Genomic DNA, 22,754 nt, shown 5'->3' on the forward strand with positions numbered 1-22,754 from the left:
GGCGCACCACCATGCCCGGCTAATTTTTTAATTTTTTGTAGAGATGGGGTTTTGCCACATTGCCCAAGTTGGTTTCGAACTCCTGAGCTCAAGTGATCCTCCCACCTCGGGCTCCCAAAGTGCTGGGATTACAGGCGTGGGCCACCGCACCCGGCCTCCTCAGTAGTTTTTAAAGCTCCCTAGTGATTCCAGTGCATGAGGGACAGGGGGCTTCCCATGGTTATGCAGAGGAGAGGAGGCCTCTAGAGAAGAAGTGGAAATAGGCCCCCAAGTTACTGTTTCTCCAGGCAGGGTCCACAAGCCATCTGCACCAGGGGCATCTGGACTTCAAGGCAACAACTTGGCTCCCTAGATGCCCCTACACCCCAGCCTGGGACCTAGGATGTCAGGCAGGCGTGGGAATCCGCATCTCCAAACTCCTTACAGATGCTCTTCCTGCCCGCCAATGGCAGAGCCTGCCAGAGCCCCTGCCTGGAGATAGGAGATCAGCCCCAAGACAGGAGGCCTGAGGGCTTGTGAAGGAGCAGGAGGACAGGGAGGCAAGCTCAGAGGGGCCTGGCTCCTGCACAGGCCGCAGTGGGTCTGCCTGATGTAGGTGCTTGGGGGGCAAACGGGGCCCCTGGGATGGGGGATGGGATGGAGAGCATGCAGGTGGGAGATACGGGGAAGCAGGAAGGAGGAGACCGGCAGGGAGGAATGCAGGACACAGAACCCAGGAGTAAGATGCAGGGCTGTCCCAGAGGCCAGTGCATGCCCGGCTCTCACTTCCCTCAACTGGAGGAAGAGCCTCCGCACCCTTTCTGGCCACAGGGCAGGGGTTCTGGGCTCTGGTTCTCTGCCTGCCTGGCATCAGCATCCCCCTCCATGAAGGTTAAAGCACAGATGGTCAAACACCCCGAGTGGCTGACTCAGGGGTCTGGATGGGGTCTGAGACTTGCATTTCCCCAGGTATCCCGATGCTGCTGCTGGCCCAGGGACTGCACCCTGAGAGCTGCTGCCTGGAGAAGACAAAGCTGCCTCTGCGGGGAGCACCACGGACGCCTTACAGGGTACCCATACCCTGAGCAGGGCACCCATACCCTGCCCACCCCAGCTAGTGCTCTCAAACTTCCAAACACATTTTTCCCTCTCTTTGGATGAGGGTTAAGACTGGAGAGCTGCTTCCTTGTCTTACGCTGCCAGACACAATGCTTCCATCCCTCAGTGCTTCTTGCCGCGGGCAGCGCCCTGACCTGACGTGGGATGCAGGGCTGAGGGGGCAAGTGCCCTGTGGGTGAAGCCCTCCTCTGCACTGAGACGGCAGGTCCTGTGAGTTCTCTCTTTAAAGGCTCAAGGGAAGACTTCACTGAGACAGAGACTGGAGGTGGGGAGTGAATTAATTCAGCAATAAATAAGAAACAGCAAAGGTCCGCAAAAGAAAAGAAATGGGCGAAGGACAAGAAGGGTATTTTACAAAAGAAGTACAACCAACCACTAAATAGAAACAGTGATGAACTTCATGAGAAATAGGAATCACCCTGATTGGATGTCGCTCGTCCCTCACAGGGTGGCAAAGGTAAGAAATCCTGCCAAGGCTAGAGGATGGCAGGGCCGGACAGAAGGAAGGGCGAACTAGGAGTCCCCTAGAGAGTGAGTTAGCAACAGGGACCAAGAGCCTTTAAAAGGTGTGCTCTCCCATCTGCTGCTTCGAAGGCAGGAAGACTTTCTATGGAAATAACCAATGAGCAAAGATTTATGCCAGGACATTTATCTCAGCGGGTCTTTCAAATATCAACAAATGGAAAGCACAATACTATGTGACTGCATAATGATGGGATCGCAAGATGTTCAGCGAAGTGGAAAAATGTCCAGATATAGGAAGGAAAGTTTATCTGCAGCCTGAGGGGAGAGCCCATTCTATAGAAGTACATGACTGCTTATGGCCACAAATACGTAAAGAAAATCATCTGGAGGGACATGTGCCCAAAAGCTAACAGCGGTGTCATTGTAGGTGATTTTTTTTTTTTTTTTTTTTTGCTTGGCTCATACTTAAGTTTTTTTCTGTGAGAAGCAAACATGACTCATATTATGAAAAAAGCCGTAAGGCTGGGAAAGCCCGGAAGGGCATTCCTGCAGAGGGAACAGTGTTCAGAGAATCACGAGCGCCTAAGAATAGGGCCTGACTGGAGGAGTGCAGGGGGTGCAGCAAGCGGGGAGAGGGGGCAAGCGCCGAGGGCTCTCGGGAGCCCCAGGCAGGGATGCGGACTTTAACCCGACCAGAGATACACAGCAAGACAGAAGCCGTGAACGGGGCTGCAGCCTGGTGGCTCCAGCATGACAGGCCGTCCATGAGGGTGGCGGGCTCATTCCTTCTGATCTCCCGAGGGACATATGGGGCCACCGTGGAGAGACCAGACACCAGGGCAGGGCTGCCCAGGAAGGCAGCGGGCAGGACCACTGGGTGCTGCAGTGGCCTCCTTAGCTGGTGTTTGTAGGTGGAACAGCCAACGACCAACCAACACCATATCCCCAACATAGGGACCAGGGCCAGGCCAGCCAGAAACAATCCGAGTCTTGAGGGCGGCACATGGGGCAGTCCCTTCCTCCCAGCCATCACCATGTCCCTCCTTCCTCCTGCCACCAGTGCCCAGCCCATGGCTGGCACTCAACCAGGATTTGCTGAATGATGATCTGCACTCTCCTCCTCCCCAGTACCACTCATTCATTCATTCCTTCCTTCACTCCGCAAACACCGACTGGCTATGTCTAGGGCTACAGAGACTAACAAAGCTCCTGCCTCCAGGAGCAATACTGATGTGCTGGACCAGAAAGCTCCAGCTCAGTGCCGGGTGGAAACCCCACAGTGCAGGTCGGCCCAGGTGCCATGGGAACCCACAGCGGAGCATCCGACACTTGGGCCAGGGGAGGCCTCCTTAAGCAAACAGGGCCAGGACGTGAATGGTTTTTTTTTTTTTTGAGACAGAGTCTCGCTCTGTCGCCCGGGCTGGAGTGCAGTGGCCGGATCTCAGCTCACTGCAAACTTCGCCTCCCGGGTTTACGCCATTCTCCTGCCTCAGCCTCCCGAGTAGCTGGGACTACAGGCGTCCGCCACCTCGCCCGGCTAGTTTTTTTTTGTATTTTTAGTAGAGACGGGGTTTCACCGTGTTAGCCAGGATGGTCTCGATCTCCTGACCTCGTGATCCGCCCGTCTCGGCCTCCCAAAGTGCTGGGATTACAGGCTTGAGCCACCGCGCCCGGCCGGACGTGAATGGTTTGAGGAGGGGAGTGACAGGGACACATGCGGGCTGTCAAACAGGCCCCTCTGCTGCAGTGAGGAGAGTGGTCTTCAGGGAGCACAGGGGGCCAGTTAAGAGGCCAAAACGACGCACGGGCCACAGGCAGTGGTGTCCTGGGCTAGAATGGTGGCTGAGGAGAGAGGGGAAAGGGATGGACTGAAGAAACACCCAGGAGGACGAGAGCCAAGGACACTCCCAGATTTCTGAGCAGAGCTACCAAGTGGATGGTGGTGCCATCGGCTAAGGTGGGGACAACTGGAAACGAGCAGCTGGCTTTAGGGAGACTCAGGTCAGTTTGGAATATACTGCATTTGAGGGGCCAAGGGCATCTGGAGCTCAGGACAGCTTTCTGGTCAAAAAGGAGGTGGTAGACAAAGGGCAGCTGGGAGCCATGGAGTGACTCTGCCCACGCTGAATGTCGGCTTTGGAAGAAGAGGACAATGGCATAACCCTCTGGCATAACCAGCTGAGTCAAAGGCTGGGGAAAGGTGCTAAAGACAGACAGCCTCAGGGGCAGTCAGACAGGTGGGAGGAGGTGGTGCTCCTGAAAGCCAATGGGAGAAGATGCTTCTGGAAGGAAGAGACAGGGAACAGGACAGTATGTGGGTGGGAGGCCAACACACACAGCAGTGGCTCTCACTTGGGGAGACTGCCTCCCAGGGGACATGCGGCAATGTAAGGACATTATTGGGTTTCACCACTGGGAAGTCACTGCTGGGACCACGTGGGTGGAGGCCAGGATGCTGCTCAACACCTGCAGCGTCCAGCATGGTGTCCAGTCCCGACGTCAGGAGCATGGACGTGGAGGAACTCCAAGCTAGAGGAAGCTGGGAATCTGGAAGGAATTCCTTTCAAGACACTCGAAGCCCAGGAAAAGTGGGCACTTGGAGAGCCTGAGGCTCTTGGGAAGCCGGGAAGGGAAGGGAAGGGAAGGGAAGGGAAGGGAAGGATTGGAGTTGGAGAGCTGGAAATGCTGTCAGTTCCACTGCGAAGCGGGAGGTGTCATCAGCTGAGGGTGAAGTGGGTGGCTGGAGGCCTGAGGAGGGTAAACACAGGGAAATGGCTCCTGTGGGGCTCCAGGACACTCGTGTTGTAAGATAAGCTAGACCAGGCATCAGATTTGCCGGGGTGCTTGCCTGGCCGGGTGAGAGGCTATCCTGGGGGGCTGGAGAAAGCAGTTGGCTGGGGAGAGGGGTGGTGAGACCTAGGGCCACGCCCTGGGCCCTGTCAGCAAAGAGGTTTGCCCACATTGGCGGCAGGCTGAGCAAAGCCAGGTTGCAGCATGTTCTCCATAAAGCTCCAGTCACTTGAAGAGCCGCTAGCAAGAGGCTGGGCCAAGATGAAAGCCCAGGCCCAGCCACTCCACAACTCCTGGCGTGCCAGTTACTAACTACTGTCCAAAGATAAGACAGAGCTCACCTCTGAACTGAAATAATTTCCAAATTACACTTTTGCAGACTTCACTGATTCTCAAAACCAGTTTTCTCCAGACTGAGCCAAATCTAGGTGTTCCTATTAGCATAGCTCACATTCCTGTGAAAACCACAAGGGAACAGACAAAGAAGTCAGGTTCCAGGAGAACCACTGCAAATTCTGTGGGAATGCTTGCAAAATCTCCAGTGCTCAGGAATATCAAGGAAAATTCCCGTCCACCAGAAAGTCAGAGGAAAAAGGTGAGACTTGTTAGTGGCACAGGAGAATTTTTAAACCTTTCTCTTATTCAGGATGGTCTCCTGGAGCAGGAGAGAGATGCTGGCTTCTAGAACATTCCAACACTGCTTAAGTTTGTATACTGCGTAAAATCTCTATTGAGAAGTCGTTTATTAAATCAGACTCTTGGAGTTGGAAGGAGAGAAGGCTTTTGTATTCAGTGCCCGCATCTGAATTCCCTGTACAGCCGCCAGACAGGCTCTTTGGGAGTCACTGGGGGGTCAGGTGTCTTACGGTTACTGGGGAACTGTTGAAGATAAAGTGCATCGATGGGCACATTAGGTCCAACACATCGCCCTATGTTCATGTATGCTTGAAACGTTTCATAATAGAAACTTTTTTTAACTTTCATTTAATTTTTAAGACAGAGTCTCACTCTGTTGCCCAGACTGAAGTGCAGTGGCGCAATCTCAGCTCACCACAACCTCCGCCTCCCAGGTTCAAGTGATTCTCCTGCCTCAGCCTCCCGAGTAGCTGGGATCACAGGCATGCACCACCATACTTGGCTAACTTTTGTATTTTAGTAGAGATGAGGTTTTTCCATGTTGACCAGGCTGGTCTCAAACTCCTGACCTCAGGTGATCTGCCTGCCTTGGCCTCCCAAAGTGCTGAGATTACAGGCATGAGCTACTGTGCCCAGCGTTTAACTTTTAAATTAGTTCTTTTTTTTTTTTTTTTTTGAGACGAAGTCTCACTGTGTTGCCCACGCTCAAGTGTAGAAGACACTTTAGTACCAAGTGGTACTTAGTAAGGTGCAATCTCGGCTCACTGCAACCTCAACCCCCCAGACTCAAGCAATCCTCCTGCCTCAGCCCCCCAAGTAGCCAGGACCACAAATGCGGGCCACCACGCCTAGCTAAGTTTTTGTATTTTTCGTAGAAATGGGGTTTCACCATGTTGCCCAGGCTGGTCTTGAACTCCTGAGCAAGTGATCCTCCCACCTCGACCTCCCAAAGTGCTGGGATTACAGGTGTGAGTCACCATGCCCAGCCTGAAATGAGTTTTCAGTATAGGGAATCACAGTCCCCAAATCCAGGGTAGCAGCCACAGCCCGGAGAGGAATGGCCACTCCTTGGCTTCCTAAAAGCAGGGTGGAGACAGAAAGGAAGGCAGGGGGGTGGTGGCGGGTAGAGGGAGGAGGAGGAAGAGGGGGCACTGGGAGAGGAGGAGGAGGACAGCTCCACACATGGTCTGTCCGTAATTCTCTCCAGAGTCCTTGAAGCTACACTCTCAGAATGGAGGCCACTCTGTAAGGAGGGCCTTCACAGGTGCCAGGCCCTCTGCAAACACCTATGAGGTAGGGACCACCAGGATGTAGGAGCCACAATCTCCACATTCCGGATGGGGACACAGAGGCTTAGAAGTCCCACTGTGAGGGAGTGGAACATCAGGGCTTTCAGCTGCCAGGAACCTGCCCCTCTGAGAGTTCAAGCTCAGCATGGTGCAGAAGTTCAAGTTGATGGCGTTGACAGTAAACAGAGCAGCCCAAACATAATGAAGGGCTGTCCACGAGGTCGTCGGTGTTCTGCTGACCTGGGCCTGACCAAACGTGGGGGTCTGGACAGACAGGGGCGGGCCTGCCTGCGCCTGCCCTGGACAGTACACTCGCCGGGGTCCCTTCCACACATCGGACACAATTGACCTGCCCAGGCCAAGCCAGGTCAGGCTGTGGTTCTCCGGCCCCTTCCAGTTCTCAGAATGCCCTGTCTCTGATTCCTTCCTCTCCTCGCAATGTCTTATTTTGTATACGCTCTCTGTCTTACAATGAATTTTTCCTCTTTTGGGAACTTATGTCTGATCTTATACAAGAGCAATGGACAAATGGAGTTTGAAATAAAAATGAAACTCCACAGCCATCGTTTCAAGGCTGTAGTCATCCTGCACTGAGGAATGCCAGAGTCACAGGCAGAAGAGACAATGCCCACCGGATGGCCACCAATACTAAATTACTAAAACGCCTCCATATGTTTACCTGCTACTTTATCCCGAATGAGTTTTGCAGATTCCACTTCGCCAATGCTGCTGAACAGGCTGCGCAACTCATCCTGGGTCATGTTCTGAGGGAGGTAGTTGACGATCAAATTCGTTCTCCCGATGTCACCCCTGCAGTCTTCGGCCATGTGGTCTTCATAACCATTAGACATTGTATTTTTCAAAAATCTACAAAGGAAAAAAGAGCAAGTAAACTCAAAATGTTCATATTGCAGTATATGAAGGCAAAACTAGAAACTGCATTTGCACTTAAAAATTTTTCTTTCTTTCTGTTTATTTTTGAGACAGAGTCTCACTCCGTCACCCAGGCTGGAGTGCAGTGGCACAATCTCGGCTTACTGCAACCTCTGCATCCCAGGTTCAAGTGATTCTCCTACCTCAGCCTCCTGAGTAGCTGGGATTACAGGCGTCTGCCACAATGCCCAGCTAATTTTTGTATTTTTAGTAGAGATGGGGTTTCGTTGTGTTGGCCAGGCTGGTCTCGAACCCCTGACCTCAGATGATCCATCCGCCTCAGTCTCCCAAAGTGCTGGGATTAGAGGCGTGAGCCCCTGCTTCTGGCCCTGCGCTTAGAGATTCTTTTCTACACTGCACGTTAACTTACAGCCACATAAAAATCGGCACGTGGAGGTTTACAGCGGCTTCACTCATAATTGCCAAAACCTGGAAGCAACCAGGATCTCCTCCAATGGGTGAATGAATAAACAGACTTCATTCGTGTGGTTCAGCTGTACACAGGCACACTCTTTGATGATAAAAAGAAATGAGCTATTAAGCCAGGTAAGACATTTAAAGGAACTTTAAATGTATATTATTAAGTGAAGGAACACAGTATACTGTATGATTCCAACTCTACGACCTTCTGGAAAAGGCACACTACAGAGAAAAAGATCAGTGGTTGCCAGGGATGCAGGTCAGGGGTGGGGGGGACAACAAATAGTGGAACACAGGATTGTCAGGGTTTTAGGGCAGTGAAACTATTTTGCATGATACATAATGGTGGATGTGACAATACATGTTTGTCAAAACCCATAGAATGAACAATATACACAGTGAACTCTAATCTGAATTACGGGCTTTAGTTACTAATAATGTGTCAATATTGATTCACTAAGAATAACAGAGGTATCATGTGAATGTGAGATGCTAATAATGGGTGTGGTGGTGCCATCACAGCTCACCGCAGCCTTGAACTCCTGGGAGATCCTTAAGCAATCCTCTCACCTCAGCCTCCTGAGTAGTTGGGAATACAGGTATGCGCCACCATGCCCAGCTAATTTTTAACACTTTTTGTAGAGATGGTATCTTGCCCAGGTTAATTTTGAACTCCTGGCCTCAAGTAATCCTTCCGTCTCACCCTCCCAAAGTGCTACGATTACGGGCATGAGCCACTGTGTCCGGCCTCTATTTTAAAAAAATTTTATTCAGTCAATACTTCATTGTAACGCTACGGAACGAGTGTTCTCCACTTCACAATTTTCCTGCAAACCTAAAACTGCTCTAAAAAATAGTCTATGGACACAAAACAGAACAACTCCAAGTTCACTAAGAGGGCTTTGAAGAGACCTATGAACAATTCCAGCACATTTTAAGATCCTGTAAGAAAGCCTTTGGGTTGTCTCTCAAGAGCATTCCAGATTTCCGGTTGCTTTCTCCCCATGTCCAGAGCCTGTGGGGTGTCCCTGAACCCCATCCCTGGACACTCTGCTGCTGAGGGACGGGCAGGCAATGGTCCTCTGCATCTGTTTATTCCCAAAGATGCAGTGACTGAGCTGGAAGGAGGTGAGGGTTTCTCTACCAGTCAGAGAACTTGGTCTTCACAGTTTGCAGGCTTTGAAAAGTCTTTCTCAGTTGCTGAAGTGTTTCCTTTCAGTGATAAACATCAGAGCCAGTGGTGACTTTGGAGAAGAGTCCAGATCAATGTGGCCAAGCATGCCGAGCCCGCCCTGCTGAAAGTGCGCCACATGCTGGGCTCGCTTCTCAGAGGCCCCTCAATCCCTGCCTCTAAACACGCAGGTAGTCAACCCTGAGGATGGCCACCCGCCTGGAGGTCTCGGTGAGAGCCCACCACTTTCCCCAGATCCCTGTTGCTCAATTCTATGCTATGTTTGAACACCCAGTGCCCACGGTCACGCGCCTTTGGCCTTCTTTAAAAATAGCCTTGCCAGCAGTTACATAAAAATCTGAACACACTTCTCATGTGGAGATTTCCTACCTACTCCCTGAATCAACGCTGAGGGAAGAATTAGGTCTGGTTTCTTTCTTCTTGGTGGAAACATCCAGGTCTTCCCTACCCTCCTACTACTCTCAGACAATGAGCAAAATCGGTACAATTTCCTAGCATTTCTTTTATTTGAGGATGTCCTATGCTCCCCGCTCTTTAAAAAGTAGGTTAGCATCAAAAGCCATAGAAAAAGAGACTGAAAAGTGAGACTCCATGAAATTAAAAACTTCTGTACAGCAAAAGGCATCATAGACCTAGACGAGGAGGAGTAGCCTGGAGAAAAGATTCACTGCATATTCTATTATTTAGGCCCATGGTTTTCACCCCGGGCCATTCTGCCCCCCAGGGGACACTGGGCAATGTCTGGAGACATTTTTGGTTACTGTGACTTGGTCAGGGCCAGGGGTCGGCGGTGGGGGGTGCTACTGACATCTGGTGGGTAGAGGTCAGAGAGCTGTAAAGCATCCTTCAGGGCACAGGACAGCCCCACAACCAAGAATTATCTGACCCCAAATGTTAGTGCTGCCAAGGCTGGGAAAACTTGATTCGGAACATCTACAAATTGGTAAGGGATAAAAGAAGAGATGTACGGCCACTGCACTCCAGCCTGGGCGACAGAACGAGACGCCGTCTCATAATTAAAAAATATAAAAAAAAAAAAAAAGAAGAGATGTAACCAAGAATGAAGTAGGCAAAGGATGTGAGCGGCAATTTATAATAAAGGCCTGAAATTCAAATGGCTCATAAGTCCAGAAAAAGACACTGAATTTCGTCTTCATGAACAATGAGGAAAATGCAAAAGAAAACCAGATGCTACTTTCTGCCAGTCACATGGAATAAAATCCAGCGTAAGATCACCTGCTACTGATCTGAGTATGAGATGGTATAACCTGACTCACAACTGCAGGATCTTTCTACAGAAATAATCACTCAAGTGCAGGAGTTCAAGACCAGTCTGGACAACAACGTGAGACCCTGACTCTAACAAAAAATAAAATAATTTAGTGGGCATGGTGACCCGTGCCCATAGTTTCAGCTACTCGGGAGACAAAGGCAGGGAGGATTGCTTGAGTCCAGGAGATCAAGGCTGCCTGAGCCATGATGGCGCCACTGCACTCCAGCCTGGGCAACAGAGCAAGACCCTGTCTGAAAACAAAATGAAACAAAAGTGCAAGGAAGGCACTAACTCATGGTTCATAAGAGTGTAAAACTGGATAGAATTCCAAATATTCGTTAATAGGGAATGGGTAAATATCAACTTTCAGTAGCAGCTCGGGACCTACAGAGTTTAATCATGAGAAACTACACGTGTCTGTTACACCATCTGTGGCCATGAGATTTTAAAATAGATCACTGGCTCAAAAACAAACAAACAGACAAAAACATTTGCTGGAAGCTGATCCAAACAGACCACAAGGGTTAACTCTGAAGAATTAAAATGCACACTGAAGCATGTTCAAAACGTGATTCAAGCATTTCCCTTTCTTTCTTCTTTTACCCTTCCTTCTCCTCGCCCTTTCTCTGAGAGTTACACATATACTCTGCTTTTTCCCTCATTCTGTTTTCATGGACGGTGAGATGGACAATGGCTGCCCCAGGCTTACTGTCCACAGTGTGGTATCCTCTAGGCCTGGGAAAATTGGACTTTCTGAAACACACATCATGGCCTGTGGGACAAATCTGGCCCATTGCCTGTTGTTATAAATAAAGTTTTATTGGAACACGGCCTGTCTCATTTGTTTATGTATTGTCTGTCTATAGATAGTTTTGTACCACAATAACAGAGTTAAGTAGTAGCAACCGTATGGCCGAAAAAGCTGAGAATATTTACCATCTGGCTCTTCACACACAAAAAAACTGCCAACCTCTGTTTTAAAACGTAAAAATATAAAATTTCTAGGAGAAAAATCTTTGTGGCATTGGGCTGGGCAAAGATTTCTCAGACACAATACCAAAAGCCCACTTCATTTAAAAAAAAAAAAAAAAAAGGATAAACTGGATATTATCAAAATTTAAAACTTTTGCTCTGTGAAAGATACTGCTAAGAGAAGTAAAATCCACCAACTGGAGTAAACATTTGCAAAAGGGACTTGTAGTTAGAACACCTTTTTTTTTTTTGAGTCAAAGTCTCACTCCACTGCCCAGGCTGAAATGCACTGCCATAAGCATAGCTCACTGCAGCTACAAACTCTTGGGTTCAAGCAATCCTCCTGCCTCAGCCTTCTGGCTAATATTTTATTTTTTGTGGAGATGGGGTCTCACTATGTTGCTATGTTGCCCACACTGGTCTCGAATTCCTGGTATCAAGTGATCCTCCCATCTCAGCCTCTCAAAGTGTTAGAATTATAGGGGTGAGCCACTTCACCCAACCGAGAACACTTTTTGTTTTTTTTTTTTGAGATGGAGTCTCGCTCTGTCGCCCAGGTTGGAGTGTAGTGGCGTGATCTCCGCTCACGGCAAGCTCCACCTCCCAGGTTCACACCATTCTCCTGCCTTAGCCTCCCGAGTAGCTGGGAGTACAGGCACCCACCAGGAGGCCCAGCTAATTTTTTGTATTTTTAATGGAGACAGGGTTTCACCGTGTTAGCCAGGATGGTCTAGATCTCCTGACCTCGTGATCTGCCCGCCTCGGCCTCCCAAAGTCCTGGGATTACAGGTGTGAGACACCGCGCCTGGCCCAGAACACTTTTTTTTAAGCTCTCAAAACATAAGCAGGCCAGTGTGGTGGCTCACGCCTGGAATTCCAGTACTTTGGGAGGCCAGGGTGGGTGGATCACCTGAGGTCAGGAGTTTGAGACAAGTCCGGCCAATATAGTGAAACCCCATCTCTACAAAAATAAAACAACAAAAAAAATTAGCAAGGCGTGGTGGTGGGCATCTGTAATCTCAGTTACTGGGGAGGCTGAGGCAGGAGAATCGCTTGAACTCAGGAGGCAGAGGTTGCAATGAGCCGAGATCGCACCACTGCATTCCAACCTGGGCAATAGGGCCAGACTCTGTCTCCAAAGAAAAACAAAACAAAACAAAACCCAAAAACAACATAATGAGCAAACAACCTGGTTTCAAAAATGGCAAAAGATTTGAACAGACACTACACCAAAGAATATATATGGATGGCAGACAGGCACATGAAAAGATGCTCAACATCATTAGTCAACTTAAAACCACATCGAGACACCACTACCAACCTATTAGAATGGCTATAACAAAATAAAACAAAAACAACCAACAACAACAAAACAATATCAAGTGCTGGCAGGGATGTGGAGAAGCCAGAATATTCATGCACTGCTGGTGGGAATGCAAAAATGTGAAATGTGACAGCCACTTTGGAAAACAGATTGGCAGTTTCTTATGGTGAAATATACACTTAGCATGGGATCCAGCAATCCTACTCCTAGTATTAAGGCAATAGAAAGGAAAATCTATGTTCACACAAAAATCTGTATATAAATGTGTAGAGTGGCATTATTCATAATCATCCAAAACTACAACAACCCAAATATTCTTCAAGCCATTCATGGATAAACTGGGATATACCATACAACAGACTACTACTAGGCAATAAAAGGTACCAGCAATTCATGCTACTTGAGTGAATCTCAAATACATCTTGCCACATCATTTCTTTGCCTACCTGGAACAGGCAAAACCATAGGGATGGATCTGCGGTCGATGGGGTTAGGGAGTGAGGGGAAAAGTTGATTACACAGGGATAGGAGGAGGGAGTATTTCTGTTTGTGGGAGAGCGAACTTTCCAATCTTTATTAGGGTGGTAATCAAACAACTTTATCCATTTGTCAAAACGCAGAGAACTCTACTCCAAAGAATGAATTTTCCTGCACGCAAATTTAAAAATAAATTGTCTGAGTGTGGCGACTCATGTCTTTAATCCCAGCGCTTTCGGAGGCCAAGATGGGAGGACTGCTTGAGCCTGGAGTTCGAGACCGGCCTGGGCAGCACAGAAAGATGCCATCATTACAAAAAAAAAAAAAAAATTAAAATTACCCAGGAATGGTGATGCATGCCTGTATGCAATCCCAGCTAATCAGGGGCTTGGTCAGGAGGATCACTACAGCCTGGGAGGTCAATGCTGCAGTTAGCTATGATTGCGCCACTGCAGTCCACCCTGGGTGACAGACTGAGATCCTGCCTCAAAAACAACAACAAAACCACAATAAAAATAAATTTTAAAAGGTTTAAAAAGAGAACTTCTGGCCGGGCGCGGTGGCTCAAGCCTGTAATCCCAGCACTTTGGGAGGCCGAGGCGGGCGGATCACGAGGTCAGGAGATCGAGACCATCCTGGCTAACACGGTGAAACCCCGTCTCTACTAAAAAATAAAAAAAAATTAGCCGGGCGAGGTGGCGGGCGCCTGTAGTCCCAGCTACTCGGGAGGCTGAGGCAGGAGAATGGCGGGAACCCGGGAGGCGGAGCTTGCAGTGAGCTGAGATCCGGCCACTGCACTCCAGCCCGGGCGACAGAGAGAGACTCCGCCTCAAAAAAAAAAAAAAAAAAAAAAAAGAGAACTTCTGCTTTGTGGCCCTGTTCCTCCTGACATTCTGAGTCAAGGCTGAGCAGCCCCGGCAGGTCAAGTTCTTGGTCAACGAGCAACAAGGGAGAAACCAACAGCCTGCACCCCCAAGCAGTTTCATGGTGTTTCCGGGCCCCCACCCCACTCTCTGGAGGCCCTTTGCTTGACCTTCTCCAAGTCTGCATCATCAATCCCGGGCCAAATCAGCTTCTGTCCCACAAACTCCAACCGCGACCGGGCCTGTCACCACTCAATTATCAATGACTCCCAAGTTGTAGCTGCCTCTGGCTCTCAAGGTGCAAGGCCTGCACTGTCTCGCAATCAAGATGCTCGCCTCTCTGATCTTCCCTGTCAGTGGTCACCACCCACTGAGGCTCAGACGTCACGCGATGATGCTCACAGTCAGGCGTGCTGTTAATAAGTGTCAGGGCCAGGCCTCAAGTTGTCATGACAGTGTAACTGTCATATTGGCAAGGCCCTTCACGATCGGACCTAGGTGGTTCTCCAGCCTCAGTCGCCACCCTCCCTTCCCGCTCACTCCAGCTTCTTGCCAATATGCTACAGGCCTCTGTTTTGGCTGTTCCCTCTGCAGGGCACAAGTGTCCTCTCCTTCACTTCCCAGCTCATTTTTCAAAATTAATATATATATTTTTAAAGAGTGGGGGTCTCACTATGTTGCCCAGGCTGGTCTTGAACTCCCAAGCTCAAGTGATCCTCCTACCTTGGCCTCCCAAAGTGTTGGGATTGCAGGTGTGAGCCATCACGCCTGGCCTCCCAGCTCACTTTTATTTTTACTTATTTATTTTTCTTTTGAGACAGGGTCTTTCTCTGCTGCCAAACTGGAGTGCAGTGGCACAATCACGGCTCACTGCAGCCTCGAACTGCCTCAGTTTCCCAAATAGCTGGGACTACCGGTGTGTGCCACCATACCCGGCTGATTTTTAAATTTTTTATAGAGACAGGGGTCTCATTTTGTTGCCCATGCTGGCTTCAAGTCATCCTCCCACCTGGGCCTCCCAAAGTGCTGGGATTATAGGCGAGAGTCACTATACCAGGCTGGCTCATCTTTAAAAAGCTACCTTCCTGGCCCGGTGTGGTGACTCACGCCTGTAATCGCAGCACTTTGGGAGGCCGAGGCAGGCGGATCACCTGAGGTCAGGAGCTTGAGACCAGCATGGCCAACATAGCGAAACCCCATCTATACTAAAAATACAAAAATTAGCTGGGTATGATGGTACATACCTGTAGTCCCAGCTACTCAGGAGGCTGAGACAGGAGACTCGCTTGAACCCGGGAGGCAGAGGTTGCAGTGAGTCAAGATCACACCACTGTACTCCAGCCCAGGCAAGAGAGTGAGACTGTCTCAAAACAAAAAACAAAAACAAAAAAAAGCACCCTCCCCCAGGACAACGGGTTACTCTAGTTCTCAGCGCCTCCATGCCATTGCTGTAAACCTTCATTACTGTCCAAACCACTCCTATCATTATTTGCTTTACACTCAACGACCAGTGTCAATGGTGAGAATCTTGAGGGCCCAGGTTATATCACTGCCATTTAAGAGTCCCCAGGCAAACCCAGGGCGTGTCACACAGCAGGACAGGCGGCTGCTGGCTCTCAGACCAGGCTGGAGTGCAGAGGCATGATCACGGCTCACTGCAGCCCTGGCCTCCTGGGCTCAGGTGATCCTCCCACCTAAGCCTCCCAAGTACCTAGGACTGCAGGTGCGCATCACTATGCAGTCCTACTAAGTCCTCTATGTAGTTCTGATTAAGCTTTTTTATGTTTTGTAGAGAGGGGGGTCTTGCTTTGTCACCCAGGCTGGAATGCAATGGTGTGGTCTTGGCTCACTGTAACCTCCATCTCCTGGGTTCAAGCAATTCTCTGGCTTCAGCCTCCCGAGTAGCTGGGATTACAGGCACCTGCCACCATGCCCGGCTAATTTTTGTATTTTTAGTAGAGACGGGGTTTCGCCACTCTGGCCAGGCTGCTCTCGCACTCCTGACCTGAGGCGATTTGCCCGCCTTGGCCTCCCAAAGTGCTGGAATTCTGGAATTACAGGCGTGAGCCATCACACCCAGCTGCTTTTTTATGTTTTGTAGAGCCGGGGGGATGGGGGGTGGGGGTGGGGGTGGGGGGGGGGTGGTCTTACTATGTTGCCCAGGCTGGTCTTTAACTCCTGACCTCAAGTGATCCTCCCACCTCAGCCTCCCAAGCACTGGGCTTAGAGGCGTGCCTGACCTCAGGGAGAAGTATTGGCTGGATGATCTCTGAAGGTTTTTGACTCCAATGCACTATTTTAAACAATTCTGGTTGTCTACGTGACACCACTGATGTTGTTCACATCCGTAGATCATCTAGCACATATCCAGGGGAGAGAGATGTGTGCGTCTTTATGTGTAACAGAAAAAGAGGCTGTTTCCACCAGGTATGCATGAGAATCGCTTTCATTGCATCATGATGGAGCAGGTATTCTAAACCACTTGAGCCAGAGCAAAACTAGAACAGTCAAATCTATCTTCAGGCTCAATCTTGACGCTTCACACATCATCTGATAGGGCTTGGACCCAGTAATTGTTAAGGTCCTTTCCAGATGCAACATTCTGAGTCTTCAAGGTAAAAAAGGCTTAGGTCATTCAGGAAATGCTCTGCTGCCAGAGAAAACCTAAAGCACCACCTGACCCAGTTATAACTGCCGCGCAACGCGAGGTCTCAGGTGGACACAGCACCGGCTTCTTCCAGGCCCCTGCCCATGGCCCACAGAAGGGCAGGATGCCTGGCTGGAGCAGCTCCAGCTAAGTGACAATTCCCTATCAGCCAGGCTGAGAAGCCCGGGGCAGGAGCAGGTTAGGTGTGGCTGGCCTATGGCCCAGTCCAGGCACCCCACAGCCCTGCTAAGAGCTCTGGCTTCTTTCTGGCTGGTCAAGGCCAAAGGCCACTGCAGGGATCTCGCACGGAAGTGCAAAGCGACAGGGAATGGCAGGAAAAAACCCTGGACTCTGGAGTCTGGCAGGCCTGAGCTGGGCACTACGTCTCCTGCTCATCGGCTGAACTACTATGCAGAAGTCGCTCCCCCTTCCCAGAGCTTCAGCTTCCTCCACTGGGGATGTCACCCCCCGCTCCACAGCGCCTGGTACAGTGAGTACCTGTCTCTAGTCCCACTTCGTGAACAAAATCAAGGTGAACGTATGTCTCCCCAACCTCCCTGTCTGCAGCTACGAACACCTTCATCTCCTCTCCTCCTGCCCTTGCCCTCTCTTCAAACCACCTCCGCCCCCTGAATTACTTCGTTTGGTGGCACAGCCCCACCTGTCCCCCAAGCCACCTCTCTCTCTCCCTTGGACCTAATCAAGCACCATGTCCTGCCAGTTTAACACGTGAGATCTCTCACTGTCCTGCCACCTCTCTGCCACCATCCCCATACAGATTCCTGTCACCTCCTCCTAGACAGACTCCTAAGCGGGATTTCCAACTCAGTGTCTCTAAACCCAGCTTCGTCTTCTTCCGCCTAGTCACTCCCCTTCCTTGAGTCTGCCTGTTTCTGTTCATGATGATATGAGTCTGGCCATCGAGTTGTTCAGGATTGTTCCCTCTCCTGTGATTCCTTCCCCTGACATAAATGTCTCGCTGTAAAAAACAAAAAAAATTTTTTTTTTTTTAGAGATGGGATCTCACTATGTTGCCCAGGATGGTCTTGAACTCCTGGCCTTGAGCAATCCTCCACCTTGGCCTCCCAAGTTGTTGGGGTTACAGGTGTGAGCCACTACACCCAGCCACAGATGTCTGTCTGACAGGTACCTGGATCCAGTCACTTCTGAGTGGTCTGCCAATCTTTCCTTTCCCTGGCACAGACAAAATAGCAACCACGTGCCAGGCACAGAGCATAGCATCAGGCATACAAAACAAAGAAGCAGTCCCAGTCCTGACCCTCAAGCGGTTCAGCCATTACGGGGCCACCTCAGTACTGCAATAGCCCATGACTAGTTTCTCCTTGTCTCCCCCCAGCCTCTCCACCAGGGTGAGCAGTGAACTAAAACTGCTCAGTAGCCACCCTCTGGCCTAGCCGCAGAGTAACAGCCAAGCCCTCTGCCCACCGGCCACCTGAGCACTCCTGCCACGACTACCCACTTCATCCTTCTTGCCCCTGAAGAACCCACGTGGTTCTTTGAACACACGATATTCTCTGAACACTGCGAAGTTCCACCTCCGGGCTTCGCTGTATCCTAGAAAGCCCCACCCCATTGTCTTTGCCTGGTTAACTCCTCCCCACCGCTACTGCCTCCTCTCCTCCTGGAAGCATTCTGGGCTCTCCTGTGCCCATCCAGGTCCTCTTCTGGGCTTCCACATCAGCCAGGGCATCACTCTCACCACAGTCATCAGAGTGGGCTGAGATGACCTACACACATCATGCACACTCTCCAGAGCCTAGCGGGGGCCAGGACACAACAGCGGAGCAGGGAGAGTCGTTCAGAGGCGGGAGCGAACCTCACTTCCCTCCCACAGGCTGGCTTCCGTCGGTCTTCCCCTGACCCACAGCTCGGGTCGGCCGCACCGCCTCGCTACTGCCACCTAGGGGCGCCAGTCGGGCGCTGCGCTTCTCTTGCCATTCAGCCTTGAATTCGATTCAATAAACTGAACGGGATGGGAACACTAAAGAGGGAACAGTTGATTCCGGTTGGTGGGGAGGAAGAGTGGCAGTCAGACGAGGCTTCAAACGGCCAGTGAGCTCTGGGCTGAGCCATGGAGCCTGAGCAACGGATCTCCAGGTGGAAGAAATCTGTCTCCAGGTGGAGGCTGCAACAGGCAGGGAGGGTTAGAGTTTGGCGTCTACATGCAGGGGCAGGGAGCGTTAGGGTGTGAAGGAACTGGTACTCCAAACTAAGGGCTTCTAACTTTATCTTTTAAGCCACGAAAGAGGTCAAGAAAACGTCTTTTTTCTGCTCAAAGGTTTTAAATCAGAAGGGACACAATTAGATGTGCATTTACAGAACAGAACTCCTGCTGGAGTGTGGAAAGAGGGAAGAGATGGGAAGCCGCGAGTGAGAGAGGCAATACATTTTCATAATTTCTTGTTTTTTTTTTTTTTTTTTGAGACGGAGTCTCGCTCTGCTGCCCAGGCTGGAGTGCAGTGGCCGGATCTCAGCTCACTGCAAGCTCCGCCTCCCGGGTTCACGCCATTCTCCTGCCTCAGCCTCCCCAGTAGCTGGGACTACAGGCGCCCGCCAGCTCGCCCGGCTAGTTTTTTGTAATTTTTAGTAGAGACGGGGTTTCACCGTGTCAGCCAGGATGGTCTCGATCTCCTGACCTCGTGATCCGCCCGCCTCGGCCTCCCAAAGTGCTGGGATTACAGGCTTGAGCCACCGCGCCCGGCCTTCTTGTTTTTTTCATAAACAGTTTTTTCATAATTCTCATTTCTTTTACTTGAAATAGCATCATGGGCTGGGTGCGGTGTCTCACGCCTGTAATCCCAGGACTTTAGGAGGCCAAGGCAGATGGATCTCCTGAGGTCAGGAGTTCGAGACCAGCCTGCTCAATAAGGCGAAATCCTGTCTCTATTAAAAATACAAAAAATTAGCCGTGCGTTGTGGCGGCCGCCTGTAATCCCAGCTACTCGGGAGGCTGAGGCAGGAGAATCGCTTGAACTCGGGAGGCAAAGGTTGCAGTGAGCCGAGATGGCACAACTGCACTCCAGCCTGGGCTACAAGGGTGAAACTGTGTCTCAAAAAAGAAAAAAAAAAAAAACACCATGATCTCAGACTCAACACATCCAAACTGAAACTCTGTCTGCTCAAAACCAATGCGTCAACATAAACAGTATTATTTCCTTCCACATTTGGAGACGTTCACGTATCTCAACCTCTTTGTGGGCCTTGAAGTCGCAGAATTTGATAACAGATCCCAGCACAAAACTTTGCACACAGAAAATACTTGATGACAACTGAGTGGAGTGTCCTGGAGTCTTGCGATTATGGCAGCAATACAACCGGGTGGTTAAGAGTAAGGGTTTTGAATCAGAGGGCCCGAGTTCAAACCCTGGCGCAGCCACTTTAGCGCATGAGACTGGTCATATGAAGTGACCCATCTAAGCCTCAGTTTCTTCATCTCTAAAATGGAAATTAATGGAAATTATAACATCACCCGCCTCAAGGACTGGAGACAAACGTCCACAAAGTGTCGAGCTCATAGTAAATCCTCAATAAATACTGGTGGTTATGTATAACATCATTTATTCAGTGCCTACCAGGTACAGACCACGCACAACGCAACAGGCTTCTCAACCCCTTCAATCTGCACCACACTTTTGTCCTTCCCATTTTACAGATAAGAAAACTAAGGCTCAACAGAGTCAAGCTTGTTCGAGGTCTTGGGAGCATCTCCCAGGGCATTAGAACTTTTGGAGGAAGGGATTTACTTCAGTAATGGTTCTCACCTGCGTGTATGAGCGAGTTGAAGAGACCCCTCCCCCGCAACCCGGGACATCTGGCAATGTTTGGAGATCTTGTTGATCCTCACGACTTGGGGGATGGGGATACTGCTGGCATCTAGTGGGTAGAGGCCAGGAATACGGCTCAACTTCCTACATTGCACAGGGAAGGCCCCCACCCACAACCAAAAACTATCTGACCCCGAACATCAGTAGTGCCAACGTTGAGAAACCCTTCTCTAGCCAGGTCACTCTCCTGATCTTCCCACTTCTGGCCATCCGGATCTTAGATGAACACTTTCCAGCAAGGGGGCTCAGTCCCACCATGGGAAGCCCGTGCAGAAGTTGTGCAGAAGTTCTTCCCCACCTGCCCTGCACACAGTAGGGACCAAAACCCATTTTAACAAGCCCGGCAGCCCAGAGCACCGGAAAAGGAAGGAAGGGCATCCATCCCCCATTGTTCAACTGTGTGCAGTTTGTGTTTCCAACAGACACACACACATATTTTACAAATCCTAACGTCCCACGCCCCACAAACAGCTTTGTTAGAGATGGCGCTCAAAAAAAGATGCAGTTTAGATTTTTTTTCCCCCCCCCCAGGACTCCCGTGTATCTACTGAAGGGTTTGCACACTTCTCAAAGGACCTCGCACCGGCCGCGGTGCTCTGACAACGACCACAAAAGAATCTGTGGGATTTCCCGGGGGAGCGAGCCCGTGGGCCGTGACCTCTGCGCGCTCAAAGCGTTCCCCGCGCTCCCCCCGCCGCTGGCCCCACTCTCCCGCCCCCGGAGCCCGGGCTTCCAAGGCGACCTGGGCCCCCGGCCGTGCAGCCCGGCCCCCCGGCGCATGCCCACGCCGTATCCCCCTCGCCCGTCCCTCGAGGCGCCAGAGGAATCCGGCCCCAGGGCCTGTCGCCGGCGCCTACACCGGCCCGCCCCGACCCGCCCGCCGCGGCCCCAGCGCGCGTCCCCTCCCGCGGTCCGGCGCGGCCTGGGCCTCGGCCGGTGCAGGCCCGCGGGCGCCCCGCGGCCAGGCCAGGCGAGCTCAGGCCTGCCGCGGCCTACCCTGTCGGGCGCCGCCGAAGGCCCCCACCGCCTCACCTGGACGCGGGCGGGCGGGCCCGGGGCTGCTCCGGGGCGGGCGGGAGGCGGCGGCGGCGCGGCGCTAACGGCTCCGCTCGGCCTCGGTAGCGGTGGCGGCGGTGGCGGCGACGGCGACGGCGGCAGCGGCTCCTCCTCAGCGCGCACGACCCGCTCCGGCCCGCGGACCGGACACGCCCCCCCAGCGCGCGCGCCCATTGGTCGGCGTCCGCCACGTCGCGCTGCTCATTGGCCGTCGTGGCTGTCGCGGCACCCCGGGGCGCGCGGGAGAGGCGGGACTTCCGGTCGGCGCCGCCTGCGAAGGGCTCCGCGGCCGGCGGAGACGCGGGCAGCCAGCGATGGCCGCGGAGGGGGCGGACTGGGTTCCGGCCCTCGGAGGCTGACGGAATGCGGTGGCTGAGGAGCGGCGCCTCTGGTTGAGCGCTCGCCGTATGTCCCGCACCTGTGTGACCTGCCGCCGCCGCCCAGTAAGGTAGGAACGGTCAGCGCGCCGGGGTTACGCGTACAAAACCTGGGTTCGAATCCCGGCCCCGACGTTTCCTCACGTAGTGCGGTTGGGCAGGAGCTGACGTCACCTTGCCGGGCCTCAGTTTCCTTCTCTGGTGCGCTGAGGAGGCGGGGCATGGAACGTGGTCAGAGCACCATCGGTGCTGGCTCTTTGAGCAAGCCAGTTCTCGAAGGCTCAGCCTCTCATTCATTCATTAAAATGTCATTGAGCGCCTACTGTGTGTCAGTCACTGTATGGGCAGTGAGCAGAAAAAAAATACCTGGTCTTATTGGGCTAACATTCTAAGCCAGCGCTGACCTAGAATGCCCTAGTAGAAATACATACAACCTACATGTTTAATTTTTTTATGCTTTAATTTTTTAAATAAAGATGGGCTCTGGCTCTGTTGCCCAGGCTGGTCTGGAACTCCTGGACTCAAGTGATTCTCCTGCGTCCGCCTCACAAAGAGCTGGGATTACAGGCATGCTTGCACTCTGCCTAATTTGTTTTTCTTTTTTTTGTGTGTGTGTGATCTGAAAATAATAATCTTTTTATTTTTATTTATTTATTTGAGAAGGAGTCTTGCTGTGTCACCAGGCTGGAGTGCAGTGGCGTGATCTCGGCTCACTGCAACCTCCGCTTCCCGGGTTCAAGCGATTCTCCTGCCTCAGCCTCCTGAGTAGCAGGGACTACAGGCGCGTGCCACCACAACCAGCTAATTTTTATATTTTTAGGAGAGACGGGGTTTCACGGTGTTGGCCAGGATGATCTCTCTCTCTTGACCTCCTGATCCGCCCACCTCGGCCTCCCAAAGTGCTGGGATTACAGGCGTGAGCCACCACCTGGCCTAGAAAAGCTTTTTACAGATTGGGTCTCACTGTGTTGCCCAGGCTGGAGTACAGTGGCTGTTCACAGGTGCAATCATCCCACAGGTTTAACTCCTGACCTCAAGCAGTCCTCCTGCCTCAGGCTCCCAAGTAGCTGGGATTATAGGCACGTGCCACCACACCT

The 22,754-nt window shown here is 51.4% G+C and overlaps 2 protein-coding genes across 2 annotated transcripts in view; both read right to left on the reverse strand.

Annotated features, from left to right (window-relative positions):
* Positions 1–21,423, reverse strand: part of ELAVL1 (ELAV like RNA binding protein 1) — a 45,645-nt gene extending 24,222 nt beyond the window's left edge. The window contains exons 1-2 of the mRNA XM_025367429.1: positions 21,257–21,423; positions 6,958–7,145 (exon numbers count right to left, since the gene is read on the reverse strand). Coding sequence (XP_025223214.1) covers positions 6,958–7,129 — 172 coding nt within the window. The 5' untranslated portion in view covers positions 7,130–7,145; positions 21,257–21,423. The remainder of the gene's footprint in view (positions 1–6,957; positions 7,146–21,256) is intronic.
* Positions 20,792–22,754, reverse strand: part of LOC112612869 (fibrillin-3-like) — a 53,184-nt gene continuing 51,221 nt past the window's right edge. Inside the window, exons 37-38 of the mRNA XM_025367827.1 lie at positions 21,404–21,635; positions 20,792–21,032 (exon numbers count right to left, since the gene is read on the reverse strand). Of these exons, the coding sequence (XP_025223612.1) occupies positions 20,792–21,032; positions 21,404–21,635 (473 nt within the window). The remainder of the gene's footprint in view (positions 21,033–21,403; positions 21,636–22,754) is intronic.

The sequence above is a fragment of the Theropithecus gelada genome, chromosome 19 (genome assembly GCF_003255815.1).
Source record: "Theropithecus gelada isolate Dixy chromosome 19, Tgel_1.0, whole genome shotgun sequence".
Lineage (NCBI taxonomy): Eukaryota > Metazoa > Chordata > Mammalia > Primates > Cercopithecidae > Theropithecus > Theropithecus gelada.